Below are 22,554 nucleotides of genomic sequence, written 5' to 3'. Positions count from 1 at the left end.
AACTAAAATCAACTTACCACTAAGCTAGCAAAGACATTTGTATCATAAAACGAACAAATAATATTGAAGTGCCCCGAAAATTTAAAATTTTTTGGATGCCCGAGGCCCAGACCTCTTGGGCCTGGGCCAGCCCTGATGATCACCTTGGGTGATCATGATTTATCATGATTTGAATACCATGTGAGTTGACTTTAATGGATTGACAGTAAGCCAAGTGATAAAAAAAAATTTGAATAAGGACAAAAAATAAGCTACTTGGCTTATTTGTCCGAACACTCTAGGTGGACATGTCATTCCTGATTCTGTTTGTTGCCAGGCCCAGTGGAATACCCGCATTTATGGGTCGGCCTACACCATATTGTAGGTTGTTTTAATTGGGCTGGACTTGAAGATGGAGACTCCGTACCCTCTGAACACAGATAATCACACGGCCCAAAACCGACGTTATTGTCGTCGTCGTTCTAGGGTTTAAGCAATTTCCAACCAGTCTGTCTGTGAAAGATATTCCATCAGAGAGAGAAACATTCCCTCTTTTCTTATATTCGCGTTTAATCGATTCTTTTCGAGCCCTTGGGTAGAACTTCGGCCAGAAGAATGATAGCAGCGATTTCTTGGGTTCCGAAAGGGGTTTCAAAGTCTGTCCCAGATGTGGCTGATCCTCCTTCCAAAGAAGATATTGAAGAGATTCTGAAGAGTAATTTAGAGAAAAGGTTAAAAATTTCACGCTCACATGGCATGCAATTTAGCTGAATATTCTTCCGCCTGTTAATGTGTGATCAGATATTGAAATAGACGATGGGTTGTCATTTTTGGAGAAGATAGAGATGTCGAGAAATTGGCCAAACCAACAAGCATGCTAACGTGCAAAGAACAATTAAGAAAAGAAACGAAGAGCGCAAGACACTAAGATTTTTACATGGTTGCCAACTTTTGTTGATTCGCACCAGTTTCCACTTTAGATTGAATGAAGAATGCAGGACAAGTTACATCGGCTGCACATAACATGTATTTATAAGCTAGGGTTTTACACCATCAATTATTGTAAATTTGTAATACGTAATGCCCCTGTTAGCAAAGCGCAAATTAGACCAATCAGGCTTCACAAACCCAAAAAGAAATATTGATCTGCAACATCATTTCTCCTTTGCATATTTCAATGTGCTGCTCCTAGTAATGGTGTTGCAATAGAGCTCATAATAAGTCAAGCCTATTCATTAAAGTAAGAGAATTAGATTTTTGGTAACTTGAGATTTGTGTAGATTATAGTAAGTGTAATTTCTGTTGGGGTTTGCAGTGAGGAGAGTGAAAATGAGGAGCAAGATGAAGGTATGGATGCCAAAGCTGCTAAAAAGGGTGAAGAAGTTACCCAAGCGTTAGCTGCTGCAGATGCACTTGGAAAAGCCTCAAAAAGTACCTCTTCAAGTTCCAATTTTGAGGACATAACTGATGGTTTACAGGAGCTGAACATGGAAGATTACGATGATGAGGATGACGGTACATCCCTCCCTTGATTTCATCTATGATAATTGAATTGGGACATACTGCTTGCCGAGATTTTGCATTCCTTGAGACCTGGATTAACCTTGAAGCATTTGTTATTGTTTTGTCATATAGCTCATAGGTTTAAGGAAATGTGAACCGGAACCAAACTGATTGTAACAATGAAATTGGTCTTTTCCATACAAAAAATGTTTTAATGGGTTTTTGATCAAGCAAGATTGCTGCAGGTATTGATATTTTTGGTGCGGGGATTGGGGGCACATATTATCCTAGTAACGACATGGACCCATATCTGCAGGGTCAGGCTGTAAGTTTGACAAATTTTGGATTTCGTTACTTCTTTGGGGGTTATGGTGCAAGTATTGAATTCATTCTCTCTTGTTCTTTGCTTTTTTTTTTTTTTTTTGGTTATTGTATTTTAAGTTGGGGGCTGATTTGTTGTTGGTGTTAGGATTATGACTCTGAAGAGCTCGAGGACGTGATCATAAAGGCTGAGGATGCTGTGTTAATATGTGCATGTACCGAGGATGAAGTCAGCCATCTAGAGGCATATAATACTTGCTATTCCTTGCTAGACAATAGTGTGTTATTCCTCCCACTTTTCTCTTATCTTAAGCTTGTCAGTCAATTGGCGTGTTTAATGTTACAAACAGGTTTGGATCTATGAGGACCTGGCCGGTGGTGATTTGAACATGTACGTTCACCACGATATCATCATTCCAGCTTTTCCCCTCTGCTTAGCCTGGCTCAACTGCCCAATTAAAGGTGGTGAAAAAGGTAACATACTTGAACAAATGTTTTTTGGAAAATGTTTCCCTTCACCAGTTCACATGTTCTGTTTCCTTTCCTTAGTGATCAAGTCTAACATTGTATGCTACCTTGCAACAACTTGGCTTTGTGGTTACTCCGAGATTGAAAGAGAGTCAGAACAGTGTTATTGATTTCCAATGAGAGTGAGAACTAATCCATTGTCCGCCACTTTTAAACAAAACCTTTGCAAAAATGGGTAAGTCTGCATACATCTTGCCCTGCCTAAGTCCTGCTCTAGCAGGAAGCTAAGGCACCCAATGGTGGATCCAGAAATTTCAGACAAAGGCATCACCTTTTGAACATAAACTTAATAAAAATACTCACAATCCAATATAAAGAGAATATGCGTTCAAAAAAAATATAACGAGAATAAAAAATGAATGTATTAGTGTTTTTACATTTTCACTGGATCGTTACATTTTTATTTGAGTAATTTGTAGAATTGTATGGGTTGGCTTTGTGGTACTACAACTACCTAAGTCTAGAATGAACCTTGTTCAACTCTTTTTAGCTGCAAGTTCTGAACAACTCTTTGTTTCTAAACGGTTCAACTCTTTTTAGCAGCAAGTTTTGAACAACTCTTTATTTCTAAACGCATAAGCCAGTTACAAAGAACAATAAGGCTACACACAGCAAAAATGCACAAATTTTGTGCACAGATCACACAAACAATCTGAGCCCTTCATTAAATGTAAAACATTTTTTTAAGGGTCCCCGCGAAAAATCAGCTCAATCCGATACCTATAGGTGCTCGATTTAATCATCTAACTTTTCATTCGAATTTCAGGATAATGAAATTTAGATGATTGAATTGAGCAACTATAGGTATCACGATTGAGTTGATTTTTCGCGGGGAGCCTGGAAATCTTGTTTTATATTTAATGAACGGCTCAGATTGTTTGTGTGGGACCCATAGTGGGCCCCTGGCGTCAGCTGGTGGAGTTAGGAATCCCGTTCAAAAGATAAAAAACATAAGCACAAAAGATAAAAAAATACTAGCAATTTGCTATTTGCCGTTTGAAACAAGCATTCAATTTTTTAAGTGGTCCATTGATTTGGTTGAAAGTACGTGAAAACAAAGTAAACAATAAGCCCTATACCCAAAATTTTCAATTTCTCTAACATTTTTTAAGTAGGTGTACTCCAAAAAAAAGTGTAGGGGATAAAATCCCGGGGGGGGGTGGGCCTTTCACATGTTGGCTCCGTCCTTGCCCACAACGGAATTGTGCACAAAATCTGTGTATTTTTGCTGTGTGTGTATCATCATTACTGTAAAGAGAAATAATTGAAGGGGGTTACCGAGTTTCTAACTCGTGACCACTTAAGTGGAAAGCCGAAGACCTTACCACTTGCACTAGGCGTCCATCCTACCCTACTTGGGGTAGTTTAATACATATTACTTCCTATTTTGATTTACACACAAAAAAATCCCGATTATTTCAGAAGGGTCATGTGACCCTCTTGTGCCTACATTGGATCCTCTGCTGCACCCAGGTCGCCCTTCTTTTTGGAACTTTATTGGTCATTATTTCTATGTTTCCCTGTGTATTGTCTTTAAATGTTTTTCTTCCTTTTGGCAGGTAACTTCATAGCTGTAGGTTCAATGGAACCATCCATTGAAATATGGGACTTGGACATTGTATGTGATTTATGGACCTCGATCTTTGTAGAATGTAGTGCCAACTTATAGTGTATACTAGCCGTAATACTTCTATCATTGTCGCTGTTATCAGATGGATGAAGTCCAACCATCAGTGGTGTTAGGTGGTATTGTTGAAAAGAAGACGATGAAGAAGATAGATGGAAAGAAGGTGACATGGTGAATTTATTCTCCGTTTCTCCCATTTTAAATTTAGGCTACTTAAGATATTCTACAATCTTGCTCATGGCCTTTTTGTGGATGTGCTTGCGACCTAATTGTGTGTTGTAGTAAAGAGCGCCCCAAGCGTAGGGCTAGGTCAGTTGTAGCATAATAAACTTGGAAGTCCGAGGTCGAATCCATAGGGAGCCAATGTAGCTTGGCCGGAGGTTTGTTTTACAAAGGGGTTGTTGGCCGTTAGGACGGGCGACCTTTAGAGTTGATTTGGGTGGAATTCTCTCTTTACCTCCTAATTTAGACTAGAAAATGAAGTTTGAACTAAAATTAAATGCGGCAAGGTTTAGGGGATTATCCACCCGTACCTTAGGCCGTTTAATCCTTCTCTTTGATAACTCAAGTGAGAGTCACAATCATTTGATCTCACTCGGAAGATTTAACCATGAAAATCTAGTTTAACTCATAACAAGAGGTTTGAAATGGATGAAAACTCGTTTAGGCATTTTATCGAACACACAAAGAGCCATGGTTCCAAGCATTGGGTGTGCCAAGAGACTTGTCTATAGACTAAACCCAATCAAAGAAGTTAACATCTCTAGTTTTAGACCAAAGATTAGAGCTCAACAAGTTCTTTGAGGCATTTTATCAAACACATAGAGTGACATGGATCTAAGTATTATGTGTGCCAAGGTTTATTTCCTACACATAAGCAAAGATTTAACCCTAGCTTTGGATCAAATAGGTAAGAACTTAATCCATTCACAAACATAGATTAAGCACAAAATAGAGAGAAGCCATTAAACTACCAAAGTCATGGGGTATAAATCACCCTATGACCAAGCCTTGAGTTTACTCCTCCATGGACGAAGAACACTTCAATGGAGAAGAAGAGAGAATGCAAAACATGGAGAAAAACGGAAATAAAAGTTAGATTTATATAAAGAACGTGAATACTTATAACATTAATGAAGGAAATCTATCCCAAAACCTTAGCAATCCTCCTCCATTGAAGACCTTTGAAGAGAGAAAGAGAGCTAGAGAAGAGAAGAGGGAGGTAGAGGGAGAAGTGCTAAAATGAAGGACGCCCTAAAAACGGATCAAGGATGGTATGTATACCCCCTTAATAAGTTAATTACAAAATTGCCACCGAAATGTTCGCGAAGTGGCTTGGGTATCATACCCAAGTGTTGGGGTATTGATAAGTGTTGTTTGGCTCTGGAATGGCTTGGGTATTGATACCCATGATTTGGGATATCGATACCACTGCTTGCTGGATTCTGCAGGCTCTTCTTCTACTCTTCTTGCACAACTTTGCGTGGTGGATCGATGGCGGCGGCCCCTTGCTGTTTGCTTTAGGTTTCTTTCGGAGGTTTTAGGGTTTTGGTGTTGTTAGGGTTTGCTGTTTTTAGGTGCTGGGCTTGGCCCAATAGGTGTTATGGGCTTGCCCCGATAGGTGTTTTTGGCGTTGTCCCAATGGGAGTTGGGTTGGTTCCTTATCAGTCGTTTGGGTTTTTTCCTCCTAGTTTGGGCTTAGCCTGTTGGGCCTAAATCAGTATCCTCCGCGTGGTTAGGAGAAGAGGGTCATGGATGGTCAGGCTGGTGTATTCGTAATCCTATTAGCTCTGTACTTCGTGTTATGAGTTAATAAAACTTTCTTTTTGCCTCGAAAAAAAAAACTTTGCGGGCTCATTCCGGACACTCCGAACTCAGATTTGCGTGTTCTTTAGACCATTGGAAAGCTTGTTGAGTCTACTTTCTAACCCAAGTGGTTTGGATCAGAAATAATTTGTTTTGGTAAAATCCTCGTATCTCTCACTTCCCTGACCCTTGGGCATCCCGAGTATGCTTCAAATCTTCTTTTTATGACATTTCGGGCTTGGCCGCAGGGTACTATGTGGCCTCGGGGCCTTGGATACCCTATGGATTGATGCCTTATTCTTACAGTTAACCTGTAAAGGTCAAAATCACCAACTCCGATCATTCAAATAAAGCAAATTGTGCGCGAGTATGACAAAAACGAGAGAGATAAGCCCTTTATTTACACTATTGAGCAGTGTTCTAAAAGAAGGATTTAATCACCGATTAATAGCCGATTAATCGGAAATTTGGCCTAACCGATTAGATTAATGCCTAGTCGATTGAATTAGTAGGTCGGGAGGTTAATCAGAGTTAGTCGGCGATTAACCGGCGATTAGTCGGTCAGCGTCTAGCGACAATTAGTCGATTAATTGGTTAATGGGCGATTAGTCGGCTATTTGGTGATTAATAGGGTAAAATTTATAATTTTGAAAAATCAAAGGGTGTAACTGTTATATACTCATACCAGTTTAAGGGCTTCGAATCACAGTTTTTAGGGCTTGTTCAACACCCAGTCATCGATTGATCGATCTCGGAATCACCTGTCTATCTTTGTGAAATCCTAAAACACGAGATCTCCGAGCCGCCTATCGCCTCTCTCTCTCTCTCTCTCTCTCAAATTCAAGATCTCCTCTCATTCCACGTCTTTACCGACCTCGAACATTAGTTTGTGACACGTTAGTGATTCTAGAAACAAAGTGTAGTAATATTTTTTATTAAATCTTAAAACGAAGTGTAGTACTGTTTGGTGTATATAAATAAAGTTATTATAATTGGTAAGTGACTAATAAATGAACGGCCCATACCCAGTACCAGCTGGTGTTATAATCATGTTAACAGTTTTCTGTAAAGAAGAGATTTCTATGTCATATTTGAAAAACAATTGATGTTGATGGATTGATAGATGAATGTTCAATTTTTTATAAGAGTTGTCATTGGGGAGTATATATTTATATATAAATAAATGAAAACCCGACTAATTGCTACAAGCCGATTAATCGGCGATTAATAGGTCTCGAAGCTCGAAGGTGGTCGACCGAGCGACGAACGCCGAGCGACTTTTAGAACACTGCTATTGAGGGCTTATCAGGATGTTGTTGTCAAAGTAACATTGTGCATATATGTGAACAAGTTGCATACATTGACCCCCATGACAACTCACGACCTCCGTTTGAAATTAGGAAAATACCCAGAATTCTGTGATCACTATAAAATTTACATCACACCAAATGAATACCCCGCCTCAGTGACTGTAAATAAGATCTTTTGTAAGTGTAAATTGGTGATTACATCAACCCAATGGGGTAGAAGTGGTTCTATTTGAAACGAAGCAATTTGTCGGCCTCCTTGTGATCTGCATCACAATGATTCCACTTTCTTCTGCTACTGCTTATTATGGGTAATCTCTTTGTGTTAGAAATCAATCAAGTACAAGGAGGACAGCCACACTGCTGCAGTGCTTGGTCTTGCTTGGAACAAGGAGTACAGGTCTGGGGAGGTTTCCTCTCTTTTGTTTGATTTGTTAAGTGGTATATTGGTGCTAAACTTCAGCACAAGTCATTTGTTATGAACTACAATCCATGTACAGGAATATACTTGCTAGTGCTAGTGCAGACAAACTAGTCAAGATTTGGGATGTGGCGACTGGAAAATGCGATATTACCATGGCGCACCATGCAGACAAGGCAAGTGTTGCACCTTAATCTCCCTATGTGTTTTATTTCCCTTATATAATGTAGAATACATGATAAATGTATGCATCTTCTTAGTCCTCCTATTGTGTCTTATCTCATGCTTATGAACAAATGTTTCTATACACATTCACTCAACACTAGTGTTTGTACAATAAATCATAAGTGAATTTTTCTTTTCCGTTTTGACTAGATTAATTATATGTGTTTGTGGCACCTTGCTCAACCTATCAAATAAAGAAGTAAAAGTGCATTCACCTTCCTATAATTTGGTTTCAGGTTCAAGCCGTTGCATGGAATCATCACGTGCCGCAAGTTTTACTTAGTGGATCCTTCGATCATACAGTGGTCCTGGTAATCTGATTTTTTAATGGATATTGATATTGATAACTTGCGTTCATCTATTGTGTTGCATTGTAATAGCATTGTGGGTGCTTATGGTAGTTATCAATAAAATCTTAAATAGGGGTGGCAAATTGAACAGAAACCCATTAATAAATCCACACCCATCCATTGAAAAATAGACCCAACCCAACCCATTTATTAGTTGGGTTAGAATGAGTCCCAACCCATCTAACCCATTTACTAATGGTGACCCAACAACATGAACATAACCCATTAGTGGGTCTCCTTGATATTGGCGCTCGAATGGAAGGATTTCGACGAGCAATTGGACTCAACCGACAACTGCTTTGGTGAATGCATCAATGAACTCCACTGCAGAAAGAAGAACTTGGAATCGCTTCGAGAATCAGTGAAAGAGACAACCAAGAGCTTGATTTGGTTAGGAAATCGATCAAGTCGCGGGAGGACGAACTCGTAGGTAAGGAGAAGGAATTTCGTTCCTTTCTTGAAGTTCATACTAAGTTGTTGAAATCAAAGAAGCAACCCGACGAGATTCGAAGGTCTGCCGAGGAGTGTATTGAAGAGGCTGAATTGTGAGAGGAAAGGCTCAATGATCAGCAGAAGTTGATGGAGGGTCTCCTCTTGGAGAGGCTTGAGGAGGAGAAAAAGCATTTTGAGTTTTTTTTCTAGGTCTGGTTTCTTCTGTGTGGGAGAAAGTTGAGCTTCTAAAAGTTTACATCCAAAATTTTATGTATAGGGGTAATAGGGTCATTTCAGCGTACATGAGTATTTTAGTCATTTTAAAATTTTAATACACACACACATATATATATAATTGGGTTAATGAGCGGGTCGGGTTGGATATGAGTAATTAGGCTCATAATTAATGGGTTCTAAATGGGCCGGGTTGGGTATGGTTAAGAAGAGCACATCCAATCCTTACCCTTTTTTCACCCAAATTTGGGGAGAGATTTGGGTTGTAAGCTTGATTTGGGTAAGGCATCTCAAATGCTAAACACATTTTTTTAACCCAAATCTATTACAGAATGGCACACCTGTGATTAATGAGTGGCACAATTGTAATTAATGAGTGAAAATAAGGTTTGAAAAAATAGGTATGGGTTTGAGTCTTCCCAAATTTGGGTGACAAAATGGGTAAGGATTGGAGATGCTCTTAGGCTCATAAGTCATAACTAATGGGTTCTAAATGGGTCAATGACCCATTAAAGACCCAACCCTGTTACAACGTACCCAATTTGGCCCAAATTCACCCATTTGACACCCCTATTGATCTATGAATTGGAACTATCATTGTAATCTATATTACCTTGGCACTATTTTGATTAGATTCGTGTTTATTACTGCAGAAGGATGGAAGGATACCATCTCATACAGGATTCAAGTGGTCTGTTTCAGCTGATGTTGAAAGCATGGCTTGGGATCCACACACTGAGCATTCATTTGTGGTATGTTTATCCTCTATCTTTCTCAAACTATGTTCAACTTCTTGTCCCCAATGCATGGCACAAGGTTTTTTGTATTGCAGTGGCAGGCTCTCTGTGGTGTGTTTTTTTTGGAGTCCTCTTATAACAAAATGTCACCATCAAATTGTGTTTTAGGTCAGTCTTGAAAATGGTACAGTTAGTGGTTTTGATATCAGAGCTGCTAAGTCTGATCAATCTTCGGATTCGAAGCCCAGTTTCACCCTCCATGCACATGATAAAGAAGTTTGCACAATCTCCTATAATCCTTTGGTGCCAAATGTACACATCTCTCCTCTCTCTATAGATATGTCTTTAATGCTCGACTTAACTGTATTGCTGTTGTAACTCTTTGTCCTACTGATTGTCATAGCTTCTTGCAACGGGATCCACTGATAGAATGGTAATCTTTTCACCTATACATTTCAGTTGGCCTCCATATCCTCAAATTTGTATGATTTGTGGTTTCTTCACTGACTACTCTTGATTGTTGCAGGTTAAACTCTGGGATTTGTCAAACAAGCAGCCATCATGGGTTTCATCTTACAATCCGAGAGCCGTATGTAGTTTTTTTTTTTGCTTTAAATGTACAACTGCGACGTAATAAAGATTCTTCATGTTTGGTAGAACATCTGAGGTGCTTTATCCATCCTGTTCATATTGTTGTCAGGGAGATGTGTATTCCATTTCCTTCTCAGAGGATAGCCCCTTTTTGCTGGCCATAGGAGGCTCCAAGGGAACACTGGAAGTGAGTAACATTTTGTGCTTCATGGTTTTGCATCTGTGTGTGTGTGTGGAAGCCCCATGCAACATAAGTGACGAGTTGCTTTTGCCTTTATTTGCAGGTGTGGGATACCCTATCTGATGCAGGGGTTTCCCGAAGATATGGTAACTTAAGAAATCAAAAGAGATCTTAAACCTATTAGAGAAACGTCTTACTACTGTTTTTGTTGTGTTCTGGGCGTGTATATATTAAAGAAAGGTCAACCTCAAGGGAGCTCAAGTGGCAATAGACATGAGCTCCAAACTTGGCAACTTCTTGGGGTCTCTTGTGAATCCTCTAGTCCCGGTGTGGATGTCTTGCCCTTGACCGAACCAGGGAGGGGAATAGTCAAGTTGCACCTAAGCTAGTCCGGACAGGCGAGACACCCCTGACCGTCCAACCAAAAAAAGAAAAAGAAAGGTCATAGTCTATTTTTGTAGTGTAGTTGATTTCCTTTTTAGAATTAGGTAATTAAAGGTTGAGGCCTTGGTTTTTTTCCTTGGTTTTTGATTGTGAATAAGTACTCTTATGTTTTATTTACCAATCCAAACTGCTGGATGTGATGTTTTTAATTGGATTGTTAACCTGTCTTCGTTGAAACTCTGGATGGGAAAATGTATTTATTTGTTGGTCTAGATAATTCAAATGGTGTCATTTTCCCATATGAAACTTGGTTCTGCAAAAAATCCCTGAATTGTCTGGAAATATACCTCTATAACTTCTTCGAGCATTGTGAGAAAATGACAACTTTAGCAAACTTTCTGAAGTTTGCTTTCACCCAGAATTAGAGAAACTATAATGTCTACCCATTATATGTAAGCATCGTGAAATGTTTACAAATCATTGTCATGTTGGTAAGTGAAATTACCCTCTTGACCTTCATAAATAAAAAATAAAAAATCATTGTTATGTTGGGTATCAATTTTTATCCTAGGCCGATTCATTCGTAAATTTTGTGAACAGAATCAGACTCAACTACATTTTCGTAAACCCTAATAAGGTTTTACCATGTGATTCTCATGGATGTGATGTTCTTGTGAGGTAGGGACCGGGGACAAATATACAGTTTAGTTCAGCTGTAGGTAGAGATTAATCAGGAACGATTGCGGAATAAAGTGGGAAAAAACCTCTTAATAGCATGTTAAACTGAAAATGAAATGGACTGCTACCGAGAGCAAGTCCACCCTTGGGCCACAGCCAAAATTTGGCATCGAGAGCGGCAAAACTCTCTCCATCCTTCATTTTTGTTGTCAAATTTATCCTCTAATTTAGCACATCATCCGAGCCATTTAATTTGCATCGAAAAATGAGGGGTTTGTAATTTAATGGTCTGGATTCGAGATTTTGGCAAAATGGCACAAACATGGTGCAATGACTTTTTTTTTTGATCCGGTGCAATGACATTGCTACTTTTTTTTTTGCTCGGGAGTAGAGATGAATAAATTTAGGGAGAAAAAATCGTTTGGTTCTTAAGTCCAATGGATTTGTAGATCAGAGGCCTTCAAAGCTATCAAATGAAGAGCTTCGCATTTACTTTCTTCCTTCAAATCAAGCCGGAATATGCTTCAATGATCATGCAAAAGCAAGGGATGCAAAGAGTGCCATATTGGCAACTTCCTAAGGTCCATAGCATTACTTTATGTTTGCAAATTTTTCTGTCCTTTTTCTTTATCACACATGTAATCTCCTTTCAGCTCCAGTTTTAGTCAGACAAAATGAAAGAATACCTATTTCGTTGTGACTGATATAGTCCGGGTTATAAATGTTAGACCGGGCTTATGTTGTCACTGACTTCTATTTGGCTTCCTAGTATGCCTTGCTTTAAGTTCAAGGCCCGCGTAGTATATATATTTGCATTTGCATTCTAATTCGCAATTGCGAAAGAGAACTTTACCTGTCTTAGATTTGGATTAAGCTACAGCCCCTCCTCTGGGCAATTTGGCTGTTAGATGGTGTGCCTGCATCTTGTTACTTTGTATCGGATCAGGTTTTTGTGAATGATTGATGCCTTGTTTGGTTTGGTTTTTGAAAAAAAATTTCTAACTCAAAAAATATTTATTACTCATACTTTCAATCATTACTCTCCACTTATAACCCTTTATCTCTAATCATTATTTTCATTTTTCTCTCTTCTTTTTTTTCTTGGAAATGAAAATCAATTCATCCAAAATCCTGATTATTGATTCAAGAACAATCACCTATTTCATTACTTTTTGTACTATCTGACAATAAGAAAGAAAAGTGGAATCTGTCCAAGGACCTACAAAATTTAGTTCCTTGGATATGTGTGCTCTATGGTTAGAACCTCTTGGGTCCAAATGGGTTGGACTTGAGTAGGCTGAAAAACATACAACCTCGGTAAGAACGGCGTTCCGCAGAGCATGCTCCTTCAGTTCCGGGGGAGGCATACATTTGAGAGGATGGTTATGTGCAAGATTTAAAAAATGATAGTGGTCAATCCGCATTACGCCCAAACCACAAGGTGTCAAAGTGCAGTTTACGCCTTTTTCTATCATCGATGTACTTTCGATTTCCTTTCCTCGCTTGTGTTCCAAGCGCGCACTTCTGCCTCTGTGTGTGTGTGAGAGAGAGAGAGAGAGAGAGAGAGAGAGGCAATGGCGACGTCGTCTTTCCTAGGAAACAGATACTGGGTGTTGAGACATGGTAAAAGCATTCCAAACGAGATGGGTCTTATTGTCTCATCCATGGTTAGTCCTCCTTCCTTTTTTTCCATTACTTTTCGATCTATCAATTCTGGGGGTAGAAGCTTTTGTTTATGGTGTTTATTTATATTCGTCTTTGATGGTTTCCTCATAAGCTGGGGGCGTGTGCGGGAGCACGAGCAAGGAGCGAAGGCTATTTTGAAATATTACATGACCATGTCTCCTGCTCTTTGTTTTGTGCTTGGTGATTCTTTGAATTGCATTGGGATATAAGGAACAGGGTTATCCGAATTTTCGCCAAATGTTTTAACTTATCATGTTATTTAGTTGATTAATAATTACTAATTTCAAATCGTGATGCTTTCTTGGGGTTTCTTCAGGAATGTGGTTTACTGTGCTGTCAATAACATAAAGTAGATAATTTTAGTTATTTCGATGAACAGAAGCCAGAAAATGAGAAAAAGGGTGAGAATTTCAGTTCTGTTCGTTGTAAATCCGTCTTCAACCCTTCAAACTTACACTTGAATTGAGTAGAAGTTTGAATGAAATGCGTCATTGGACATGAAACACTCCAATCTGCAATCTCAAATTTAAGTAGGGGGAAAATTGCAAGGTGTCTTGTTTGAGTAAGATGTGCGTTAGACCGTTGGAGCATAGTTGTCCGAATTGCAAAATTCACGATTTGATTCACGATTTTTGCAAAAAATGATACGAATCTTTAGGTGAATCAAGGTTTATCATAATTGTTGCATTCGACTAATATGAAACCATTTTTGCGTAATCTCACAAATCTTAAAACTTTTGTATCCTCTGAATCACAGACCAGGAAAGGGCTCAAAACCTTGGACGGATCCACATATGTTGGCAATGTTGCTATATAAGCTAGTTTCGTACCTGTTGGGTGACAAACTGTTATTGTGTTAAGGCTAAGCTTTCCTTTCTATCATTAATCTTTACCATCTATATTCACATCCGTTTACTGTAGTATTTATTTACCACTATGTCACGTGTCTTTCCTATTAGACCACGTGATCATCGATCAATAATGGAGAACAAACTTCAATATTGATTTAAGCTTAAAACTTTTAATTTTAAATGCATCTTTATTATGTAGATGCATAGATATTTTCTAATGTATTTTTGGAATTTGGACTGAATCATTACGATTCGCGATTTGATTCGATTCACGATTTGGAAAAGGGTCAATTCGATTCTTGATTTGACAATCTTGTGTTGGAAAGGAGAGGAATGGAATATTTGGGTAAAAGTTGCAATTATCTACTTGGGGTACAATGACAATTTGAGGAATGTAATGAGTAACTCACCAATGATATATGGGATGACTGCTCTCAATTGGATAAATCTTCAACTTTGCTGTACATAACGAAATTTCTATTTATTATTGTGAAATATTTGTGTTGAATAATTGTCTTGCTCTTATCCTACGAGTTTATCTGTGGTTTATATATTCAAATGGTTCTGCAATCTACAGGATCTCAAGTTTCTATGATTACTGCAGCCGTCAATTTGTTAATAGCAATTGGTATTTTAACAGGAAAATGGCACACTTGAGGAATACAGTTTAGCTCCTGAAGGTGTAAATCAAGCACAATTGGCAGGAGAATTATTTCAAAAGGTAGATTCCAATAAAGGTCTGTCTTATGGAAACAAAGAGGTATGCCTGTGAAATACCTGTCTTATGGAAACAAAGAGGTATGCCTCTGTCAAATATCCAATTGGCAAGGATATTCCTCCGAAATACCTGGGTTGTGCTGGTCCAAAGCAGCTTTCGCAAGCTAATTCTAATGCTTGCAGTTAGAAAGACCTGCATAAATTCCAGATTTTGATAATCATTTCCATAGTGTTGCTATCTTTTAATGGGCCTAAAGATATGTACGTGTGCATACTAATGGTCTTTCCCTCGGTTCCTTTCTTTTACAGATGCTTATGCCTGTATATATAAGTTGTTTTTAGAGGAGAAATAAATATGTGCAGGAGCTGATGGAAAAGAAAATACTGATCGAAAATGTGCGAATTTGCTACTCCCCCTTCTCAAGAACAAGTCACACTGCTAAAGTCGTTGCATCTGTCTTGGATATACCATTTGATGGCCCTCAGTGTAAGGCATGTTATCCAATCTTGACAGATTCATTCCCTTGAGGATGCTTAAAGGAGGACAGACTTTTGTCACTCTTTCGAGGGTGATGTTAAAATTATTGTCCTAAATCAGTGCGCGAATGGTATATCTTATGTCTGAGTAATGTCAGCACTATAAACTAGATTAGATTCTATGCGCGTCAGGGCTCTTTTGGACCTGATATATACTCCTGTGCATCTACAGTATCATGTTCTTAATTTTTCTGTGGGCCTTGTGGTTACCTTAGATGTCTGCATTAAATTTTGACTCATGAACTAGGAATTGGATCAATGTAACCAAACTCCAGGTAAACTAGGACAAAGGTTTTGTTCTGAGTATTTATTTCACCAGGTCACTCTTTGTTCTTCCACAGAGGGAATGTCCCTAAATAAATTAAGTTCTGCTCCCATTTTGCTTAGAATTTGATACCCAACACTAAGCATGTATACTGTGTAGCTTTGTTTACTGTAGACATTTACCACCCTCGTGGTTGCCTGCTCTCTCTGAAACTTTCTGCCATGAATAATGGGATAAACTTGGTTGTAGATCCCCACACATAGTATGGATTTAGGTTTCAAAAATGTGGTTGAGATATCGTTTCAAATTTTCTCTTCAGCTGACGTAAAAAATTTGCTGGATAGGTCGTAGAAGATCTCCGTGAGCGTTTCTTTGGTCCTTCATTGGAACTTTCATCTCATGATATGGTATGTAATCCGTTTAAGGAACTAAGGTAGATTTTGTTTGAAGTGGAAGAGGCTGGTGATTGTCTTATGCTATAGCACTTAACAGTATCAATTGAGTAATGAGTGGATTATTAAACCAAGAATTGGGTATCCATTTGGGTTTTGTATACTGATGTTGTGCTCTTCCATGTACAGTATTCAGTGATATGGGCTCTTGATGAGAAATATCCGTTTGTGAAGCCAGAAGGTGGAGAAAGTGTTTCGGATGTTGTTTCTAGACTCACGAAGGCTTTGATAACCATTGAGTCAGCGTTTCAAGGGTGAAAAAATCTTCTCTTTATTTTGTTTTCGATTCTAGGTCTGGACTTCTAGTGTAAGAAAGTGTGCATCTATTTCTACACCTAAAGTTAGGCATGATGGGTCCAGATGTTAAAGATATCAGGCATGTAATTATACTATTTTCACTGACCTACATTATTACCCACCCACATCCTTCTTAAGTTTTACTAAATCACTAGTTACTCTCAAATTTCAATGTTTTGCCAACAGTCATCAATAAAGTCTGATATTCGCTAAGAATGCTTCTGTGTTGCAGCTGCACAATCTTGGTTGTCAGTCATGGTGATCCCCTTCAAATCTTGCAGACAATACTCCATGCAGCTAAAGAGCATGATGGACCCAATTGTGAATTGGCATCAAGAATAGAGGAAGTTAAAGTCCCATCTGTTCTCTCACAACACCGGAAGTATGCCCTTCTAACTGGAGAACTTAGGGCAGTCATATAAATGATAGCTTCTATGGAGTGGACAAAACCCAAGTGCTAATTAGCTACTGAAATTAATTTTCGTTTATGACACATTCTTGTCATGTGATGTTATTGGAGTGAAGCAACAATAATATAGCGTCCCAAAAGGTTGTTTTAATTAGATGAAGACGCCTGGGTGTTGATTTTTTAGCAGAGAACCGCACAAGTTGTTAGGGCTTTCCGCCTATTTGCGAGATGACTCAGAATGCTTTTAACGATTAGATCTAAGCGCCTTTGTATAGCGCAAACACAATCCCCTTGTTTTATGGTATTTATATAATTAATTCCATTTTTATTTGTAAAGGGTAAAACTCCAAAGGCTGCACCTCAATGCCTCGCCTCATAAGAGGTCAAGCGTCTTGCGTTGCACTTTCGCTTCAGAAAACTTTGAATATGACTAGGAATTAGCGGGCGAGTTGCCACTCCGTGACAAGTAAGATGGCATTTATATACTACTAATACATAACTAAACAAGACGCAAGAACCTTATATACTACTAGTACATAACTAAACAAGACGCAAGAACCTTATATATTACTAGTACATAATTAAACAAGACACAAGAACCTTGTAAAAAACAAACAAACAAACAAACAAGACGAATCCTTTCTTGTCACAACAAGTTTGTAGGGATAGACTCTGACACCAAAGCAACCCACCAAGATTGTAGGGATACAAGACTCAAAGCTTCATTTGCTGGCGGCAACTTGAGTTGCTCAGTTGCCTGCGTAGTCATTCAGTAAATCTACCTTCAGATTTTGAGGCTTTACACCGAAAGATTCAAGAGGAATTGAGCCGGTTCAAAGTTTGTCACGCACCCAAACTTGCGCGAACTATACTTCTTGTATACACCATTCAGTGTTCCAGCTTTCTGATGGTAAGTAACCATCAATCTTGAGCAGTCCCTGTAAACACAATAAAAGTACCACCTTATCCCCCTGGGAGGCTTTTATTAATCTGCATATTTTGTGGACAAACTAGCAGGAAATTAGGAGAATGAAAGAAATTAAAAAAAAACTCACATAAGCTGGTCTTCTGTGTAGGTGGTGTGCCACTCAGTGGCTTTAGTCCACTGCTTAGACCTGTGAAGACTACACTGAGCAGTGAAAATGGCGGCTGCCGCCAGCATAGAGGGTGGAAACTTGAGCATCTCATACTCAACCAGGGCTAGCTCAATGATGAAGAAAGACAGAGCCTCAAGCTGAATCCATTTCATTAGAAGCATGTAAAAAGAATCATTAGGATTTATCTCGCACATGGGTTTTCTTCTTCCACCTAAGTTGGTAAATAGTTCGTAGGAGTCCTAGAACTAACCTTGTTATCGGCTTGAGCAGCCTTGAGAAATCTCCTCATAAATACGTAAGGTGTTGGAACAGACATGTTGAATTGCAGTGCATTCACCATTTCCTTCTCCTATAGGCACAGACATAGAAATGAAACTCTTTAGATTCTTAACTGTCTCAAAGTTAGAAAGAAAATAGCCATCTGAGACAAGATACCATCTGCAGAATCTCCTTCCTTGTATAACTCTGATCTGATATGAAAATTAGGTCATCCACAAGAGGAACAGATATCTCCTCATACTTGCATGCTAACAACAAGGCTGTCACTCCAACTAACTGAAGCTTCTTTCGGACCACAGTTTCGCACTCTAAAAACCTGTCGATAAGGTTGACAGTGAGGAACAACGTCTCCTCCATGAGTTTAAACTTGTAATGCACCTGTTATAATTCAATAAACGTAGTTAGCAATCCATTCAAAAGAGAAATATGAATAGGTAAAAGGATTCGACAGAGCATATATAGTCAGTATGTTATGTAGAACTCATAAAAGGATGCTGCAGAGCAAATATAGTCAGTATGTTATGTAGAACTCATAATGGATTGATTTACTTTACATGTGATGTGCTAAATACCGGCCATAATTGTGCTCAGTAGATAATAAACTAAGCTTGAAATACATACCTCAATAAGCCAATGAATAAGGATGGCCCTCATCTTCTCGTTTATATCAAACTGACGCATCATATAATTTGGTGAGACACGACCAGAATCCTGCATGTGAACAATCATATTAATCGCTTCTAACTGGTGGATGTCAAATTATCCAATACTAACTGGTGGAGTAGTTGGTAGAATATGTTTAATTCATCAACTAATCCAGGCAATTGACTCTGTATTTATGTAAAGACCTAATTTAGCAGATCAAAATTTGATTCTCATATATTATGCAGTTCTTCCCCTTCAAAAGATATATATTCTGACAGTGAGAGTAATTCTCCATCTGTTGACTGAATGGTTCAAAAGATGCCAGTAACAAAATGAGGTGTAAGAGCTTGTGGCCTAGATCAAAGAGGACAGGCCTAACTTGTGCAGATAGCATATTGTACCGGGAGTCTAAACCCATGGACTGCGTAGTAAAAAACAAAAATTAAGGTTAGATGTCCTATCAAAAAACTGCGGTGCACTCAGTGGCATGCATGGGGTGAGGTTTCCAGTATTTTGTAAAACAGAAAACAAGTATATGTTACTGAGGCAGAAACACACGGAGGGGTGTTAAGTTTCATGGTCTTGACAGGCTAGATTGGAAGGCCTGGTTTTCAGACTTCAGTAGCAATATAGTGTGTCTTAACAGTTTACGCTGATACATGGGTTTGAGTTCCTCCCAAAAGCAAGAACATTCTGATGATTATTGTTAACTTCACCTCAGTTCCTCTGTAGTGAGCATGAATGCTTTCAATATACTCAACAACTGCAAGCGGATCCTTTACATCACTGCTGTCGATATCCAGAACATGGTCCTCCTCAACGTCTTCCATTTCGACCTCCACCTGCAGCTTTCGGACCTTATTCAGGTCGCACACATGTATACCAAAAAAACCCATATAAAAAGGCAAAACTTGAATGGTCGGATGGACATACCAGCTGATCAATTTCATCCATCATGGCTTCTGTGTGCTTCACGAACATTGGGATCAGTTCATCGCTAGCTAACTCACACTCCTCCATACCAGTAGCGGCACAATCTCCGGTCCCCTTGGGATTCAATGTTGTCGGTTTTGGTTCCTCATTTTCCTCCTACATTGAGTTTAAATTCTGTTCAAGTGGACCATTTTTATCCCGTTTGCATGGGTTATGATAAATAAACAGAAGTAAGAAAGTTTTTGATGTGAGAACTGTGAAGGACATACTTTAGGGAAAAAGGACTGCTGGTTGCTCCTCAATTGTCCAGAAACCTTCCTAAAGGAATCATCAAATAACAAAATAACATTTACCTCAATATGAATGGAAGGGGAAGAGAAACAAAAGGTTATGTCCGACCTTGAAATTGGTCTATCCGTATACTCCATAACAAAGCAGCATTGTTCTCACCCTTGAGGCCTTGACCTTTGGATGGTGAGAAAAGGCGAGAAAAGAGAAGAAAGGAAAACCCTTTCACTTATTTGGATAGCTAAAACAGATGACAAATGGTAAGAACTCATGAAAACTTTTTTTTGTCCATTTTGTTTCTGACAAATCTCATCACTTTTGGAGACCAAAGTCCAAAGGTGACATTTGGTCAGAAACCACAACCCTTTCTTTTCTCTCCTTTCTCACAATCCAAAGAGCATGTGGATCAGGGTTTTAAAGAAAGACCATTACGTATCATATCAGCCGTTAAGCAACGGGATTTTGAACCTCCGATATCGTTATTTACCTACTTTACGGCCAATACTTTCCGATATTAGACATCATGTAGTACTCCGTTTCGCGATACTAACGATTGAAAACCCTGCTGTGGATCTTTCCTCAACACGTTATAAACCAAACGAGATACTAACCATAAGAACAAAAAGCTGTTGCAAAAGTTTTTGGCATTGGATCAATACAGAGCAAGAGTGTGGAAATTACTCTGAGAATCCTCTTTTGTTGACCACATAAGGGCAGTTCTTAGCTCCCAAAATATTCTGGTTTATGTTGCTCAGAGCCCTTCGGTTGTTGTTAATCTTATGCTGTGGAAACCTGACGCCGCCCATTCTCAACCCACCTTCCAAATTCAAGAAGAAAGAACAAGAAAAATTACGAAGTTAGAACATTCCGTACTCAATCAAAATTACCAAGTTAAATCAGTTGTTCTTTTAACGGGAGATCGGAAATACTTGATCAAAATCGAGAGCGAGACGGGTATATCCGTATATGTATATCTTACCTTGAGAGTTTAATTGTTTAGTAACAACAGGGTTTTTGTTTTCGTCCGATCCATCCATGTTTCAGTTCCTTCAAGACTAATCTGCAAGAAACAAAACCCAATTCTAGAAAGCTTTATTCAACCAAGAACATCATTCAACCGGCCAAAAGAACACCATCACATACCCCTTTCATGTCTACACAGAGAGAGAGAGAGAGAGAGAGAGAGAGAGAGAGAGAGAGACCAAGATCATCCAAAGATTTAAGGAATTCACCAGAAAATTAAGAACAAAGAAAAGACCTCTCTATCACTTCTGATGAAACAGATTGAGGCTCAAGCTGCCGTGCCCCAGGAAGGGAGACAACTATGAAGAAACCCAGAAAGTATTTGAAGCATTGATCTTGAAAACATTCTTCTCTCTCTGGATATCGGGTACTGTGTGAGACTCCGAAGTAGTACTAAATAGGGAAGTAAATTACCAAGTAATAAGAGGTGAGGCAATTAGGAAAGTGTCAGCAGAACTAAGAAGTCTGAAAGTAACGGCTAGCGAGCAGTGACCGTCGGATGTGAAATTTATTTCGGGCTGGCCGTTGGATCGAAAGAAAGGCGGAAAGTTTGTGTCGGTCTGTTTAACGGTTATAAGTGGTGCTGGAGAGCGTGGGCTTTTCTTTCAAAATTGAGATTACTCAATTTTTAGCATCAAACAAAAATTCGAAAGAACAAAAATTCGATCATTATCCATCCAAAAAAGTCTATGGCCATCGCATAATTACTCTACGAATCAAAAAATAATAATATTTATTAATATTCATTAGAGTTGATTTTTTTACAGAGTTTCATAAAAAAAAAATTTAAAATATATGGACATTTTTTTATATTTTTGTAGGACCCGGAGTGGGCCCCACACACGTGTAGTGGACTTTGTGCGGTGAATCCATGTGGTGTTATGTTCGAGCAAGTGGCGTTACCAAGCGCTCATACGAGCCGTCCAAACGTGTTTTAAACGGTTCAGATCCGAATACTTTCTCTCCCCCTCAGCTGATCAGCCTCTCTCTTCTTTCTCTCTCTCTCTCTCAAATTCTGGCCGTTCAAAATATGTTTGGTCGTACTTTGGACGACTTAGATGCACGCTTGGATACCACGTGGACTTATACCCTATTTGTACTCAAAAACTTCTCCCTTTACATTGGTTGTGCTTGGAATTTGTGGAAAAAGAAAAAAAGTAATAGAATAAAGTAAGTGGAAGTATTTTTTTTCACTCGATTGGAAGGAGCTAGTATTATTGTAATGCATACATCAAGATATTTTTTATTTTGCTCGGCCATACATCAAGATAGTATTAAATTAACTGCTTTGTTCAAGCCGCTAGGAATCGAAGTAGAAGGGGGGCTGGAATTTTAAAAACAAATTTTGGTACGATAATTTTTCAAGATTAAATCCAGTTACTCGAGTTTTTATGGAATGATTTTGGTAAATTGAAACAATAATTTGAGTATTGTTGTTATCATGACTACAATTATCGCACAGTATCAATCACCTTCACTCAAAATGAAGATTATTCTTACTTTTTTTTATTATAGTTGAAATCTTACAGTTTTTTTTTTTTAAATTATAAGTATCTACAAAACGCATGCGAACTAATACTTGAGAAAATAAATTCTGGGTAGGGCCACAATAGCTCCGCCACTGGCTTGACGGATTTTGATAATGTTGTTATATTCATCTGGTTTCTACAATTTCATCGAGTACGACTATTGGTACCGGAATTGTAGGTACCGAAATGTACAAAACAGTGTGCAAGGCCTATTTTTGGTGTGTCGAGCCCATTTTTTGGTC

The 22,554-nt window shown here is 38.7% G+C and overlaps 3 protein-coding genes across 6 annotated transcripts; 2 read left to right on the top strand and 1 right to left on the bottom strand.

The window, feature by feature from the left end:
- Positions 1–419: 419 nt before the first annotated feature.
- LOC131325542 (uncharacterized WD repeat-containing protein C17D11.16-like) lies at positions 420–10,835 on the top strand. Its single transcript, XM_058357858.1, has 16 exons — positions 420–710; positions 1,295–1,494; positions 1,728–1,807; positions 1,952–2,047; positions 2,154–2,277; positions 3,891–3,949; positions 4,044–4,121; positions 7,401–7,471; positions 7,572–7,668; positions 7,954–8,028; positions 9,387–9,485; positions 9,639–9,782; positions 9,874–9,903; positions 9,997–10,059; positions 10,171–10,248; positions 10,346–10,835. Exons 1-16 carry the CDS (start codon positions 595–597, stop codon positions 10,415–10,417), a joined length of 1,482 nt encoding a protein of 493 aa, XP_058213841.1. The 5' UTR covers positions 420–594; the 3' UTR covers positions 10,418–10,835.
- Positions 10,836–12,800: 1,965 nt separating this feature from the next.
- Positions 12,801–16,862, top strand: LOC131325541 (uncharacterized). 2 transcript variants are annotated; one of them, XM_058357856.1, is made up of 6 exons: positions 12,801–12,971; positions 14,482–14,562; positions 14,922–15,050; positions 15,705–15,767; positions 15,942–16,066; positions 16,342–16,862. In XM_058357856.1, the coding sequence occupies exons 1-6, from the start codon at positions 12,879–12,881 to the stop codon at positions 16,529–16,531; spliced, it is 681 nt and encodes a 226-aa protein (XP_058213839.1). In that variant the 5' UTR covers positions 12,801–12,878; the 3' UTR covers positions 16,532–16,862. The 2 variants fall into 2 exon arrangements, with proteins under 2 accessions (XP_058213839.1, XP_058213840.1); XM_058357857.1 differs by lacking the exon at positions 15,705–15,767.
- A 101-nt stretch (positions 16,863–16,963) lies between these two features.
- LOC131325538 (G2/mitotic-specific cyclin-2-like) lies at positions 16,964–21,223 on the bottom strand. 3 transcript variants are annotated; one of them, XM_058357850.1, is made up of 11 exons: positions 20,993–21,223; positions 20,740–20,820; positions 20,442–20,577; positions 19,742–19,790; positions 19,473–19,628; positions 19,256–19,381; positions 18,516–18,605; positions 18,051–18,272; positions 17,866–17,964; positions 17,574–17,752; positions 16,964–17,456 (listed from the first exon to the last, which is right to left on the bottom strand). In XM_058357850.1, exons 2-11 carry the CDS (start codon positions 20,795–20,797, stop codon positions 17,318–17,320), a joined length of 1,254 nt encoding a protein of 417 aa, XP_058213833.1. In that variant the 5' UTR covers positions 20,798–20,820; positions 20,993–21,223; the 3' UTR covers positions 16,964–17,317. The 3 variants fall into 3 exon arrangements, with proteins under 3 accessions (XP_058213833.1, XP_058213834.1, XP_058213835.1); XM_058357851.1 differs by having other exon boundaries at positions 21,019–21,218; XM_058357852.1 differs by lacking the exon at positions 16,964–17,456 and having other exon boundaries at positions 17,570–17,752; positions 21,019–21,216.
- Between the last annotated feature and the right edge of the window lie 1,331 nt (positions 21,224–22,554).

Source organism: Rhododendron vialii, chromosome 5a, assembly GCF_030253575.1.
Source record: "Rhododendron vialii isolate Sample 1 chromosome 5a, ASM3025357v1".
In the NCBI taxonomy this organism is placed as follows: Eukaryota; Viridiplantae; Streptophyta; class Magnoliopsida; order Ericales; family Ericaceae; genus Rhododendron; species Rhododendron vialii.
This window is presented reverse-complemented; position numbering and strand designations above follow the sequence as displayed.

Excerpts from the sequence above, each read along its gene's own strand:
- LOC131325542 (XM_058357858.1), top strand. The coding sequence starts at position 595 with ATGATAGCAGCGATTTCTTGGGTTCCGAAAGGGGTTTCAAAGTCTGTC. Across the intron at positions 711-1,294 it reads AAGAGTAATTTAGAGAAAAG|TGAGGAGAGTGAAAATGAGG; the intron begins GTTAAAAATTTC and ends TGGGGTTTGCAG. Across the intron at positions 2,048-2,153 it reads ATGAAGTCAGCCATCTAGAG|GTTTGGATCTATGAGGACCT; the intron begins GCATATAATACT and ends TGTTACAAACAG.
- LOC131325541 (XM_058357856.1), top strand. The coding sequence starts at position 12,879 with ATGGCGACGTCGTCTTTCCTAGGAAACAGATACTGGGTGTTGAGACAT. Across the intron at positions 12,972-14,481 it reads GTCTTATTGTCTCATCCATG|GAAAATGGCACACTTGAGGA; the intron begins GTTAGTCCTCCT and ends GTATTTTAACAG. Across the intron at positions 15,768-15,941 it reads AACTTTCATCTCATGATATG|TATTCAGTGATATGGGCTCT; the intron begins GTATGTAATCCG and ends TTCCATGTACAG.
- LOC131325538 (XM_058357850.1), bottom strand. The coding sequence starts at position 20,797 with ATGGATGGATCGGACGAAAACAAAAACCCTGTTGTTACTAAACAATTA. Across the intron at positions 19,382-19,472 it reads TGGATGAAATTGATCAGCTG|GTGGAGGTCGAAATGGAAGA; the intron begins GTATGTCCATCC and ends CGAAAGCTGCAG. Across the intron at positions 17,753-17,865 it reads CTGCTCAAGCCGATAACAAG|CTTGAGGCTCTGTCTTTCTT; the intron begins GTTAGTTCTAGG and ends AAATGGATTCAG.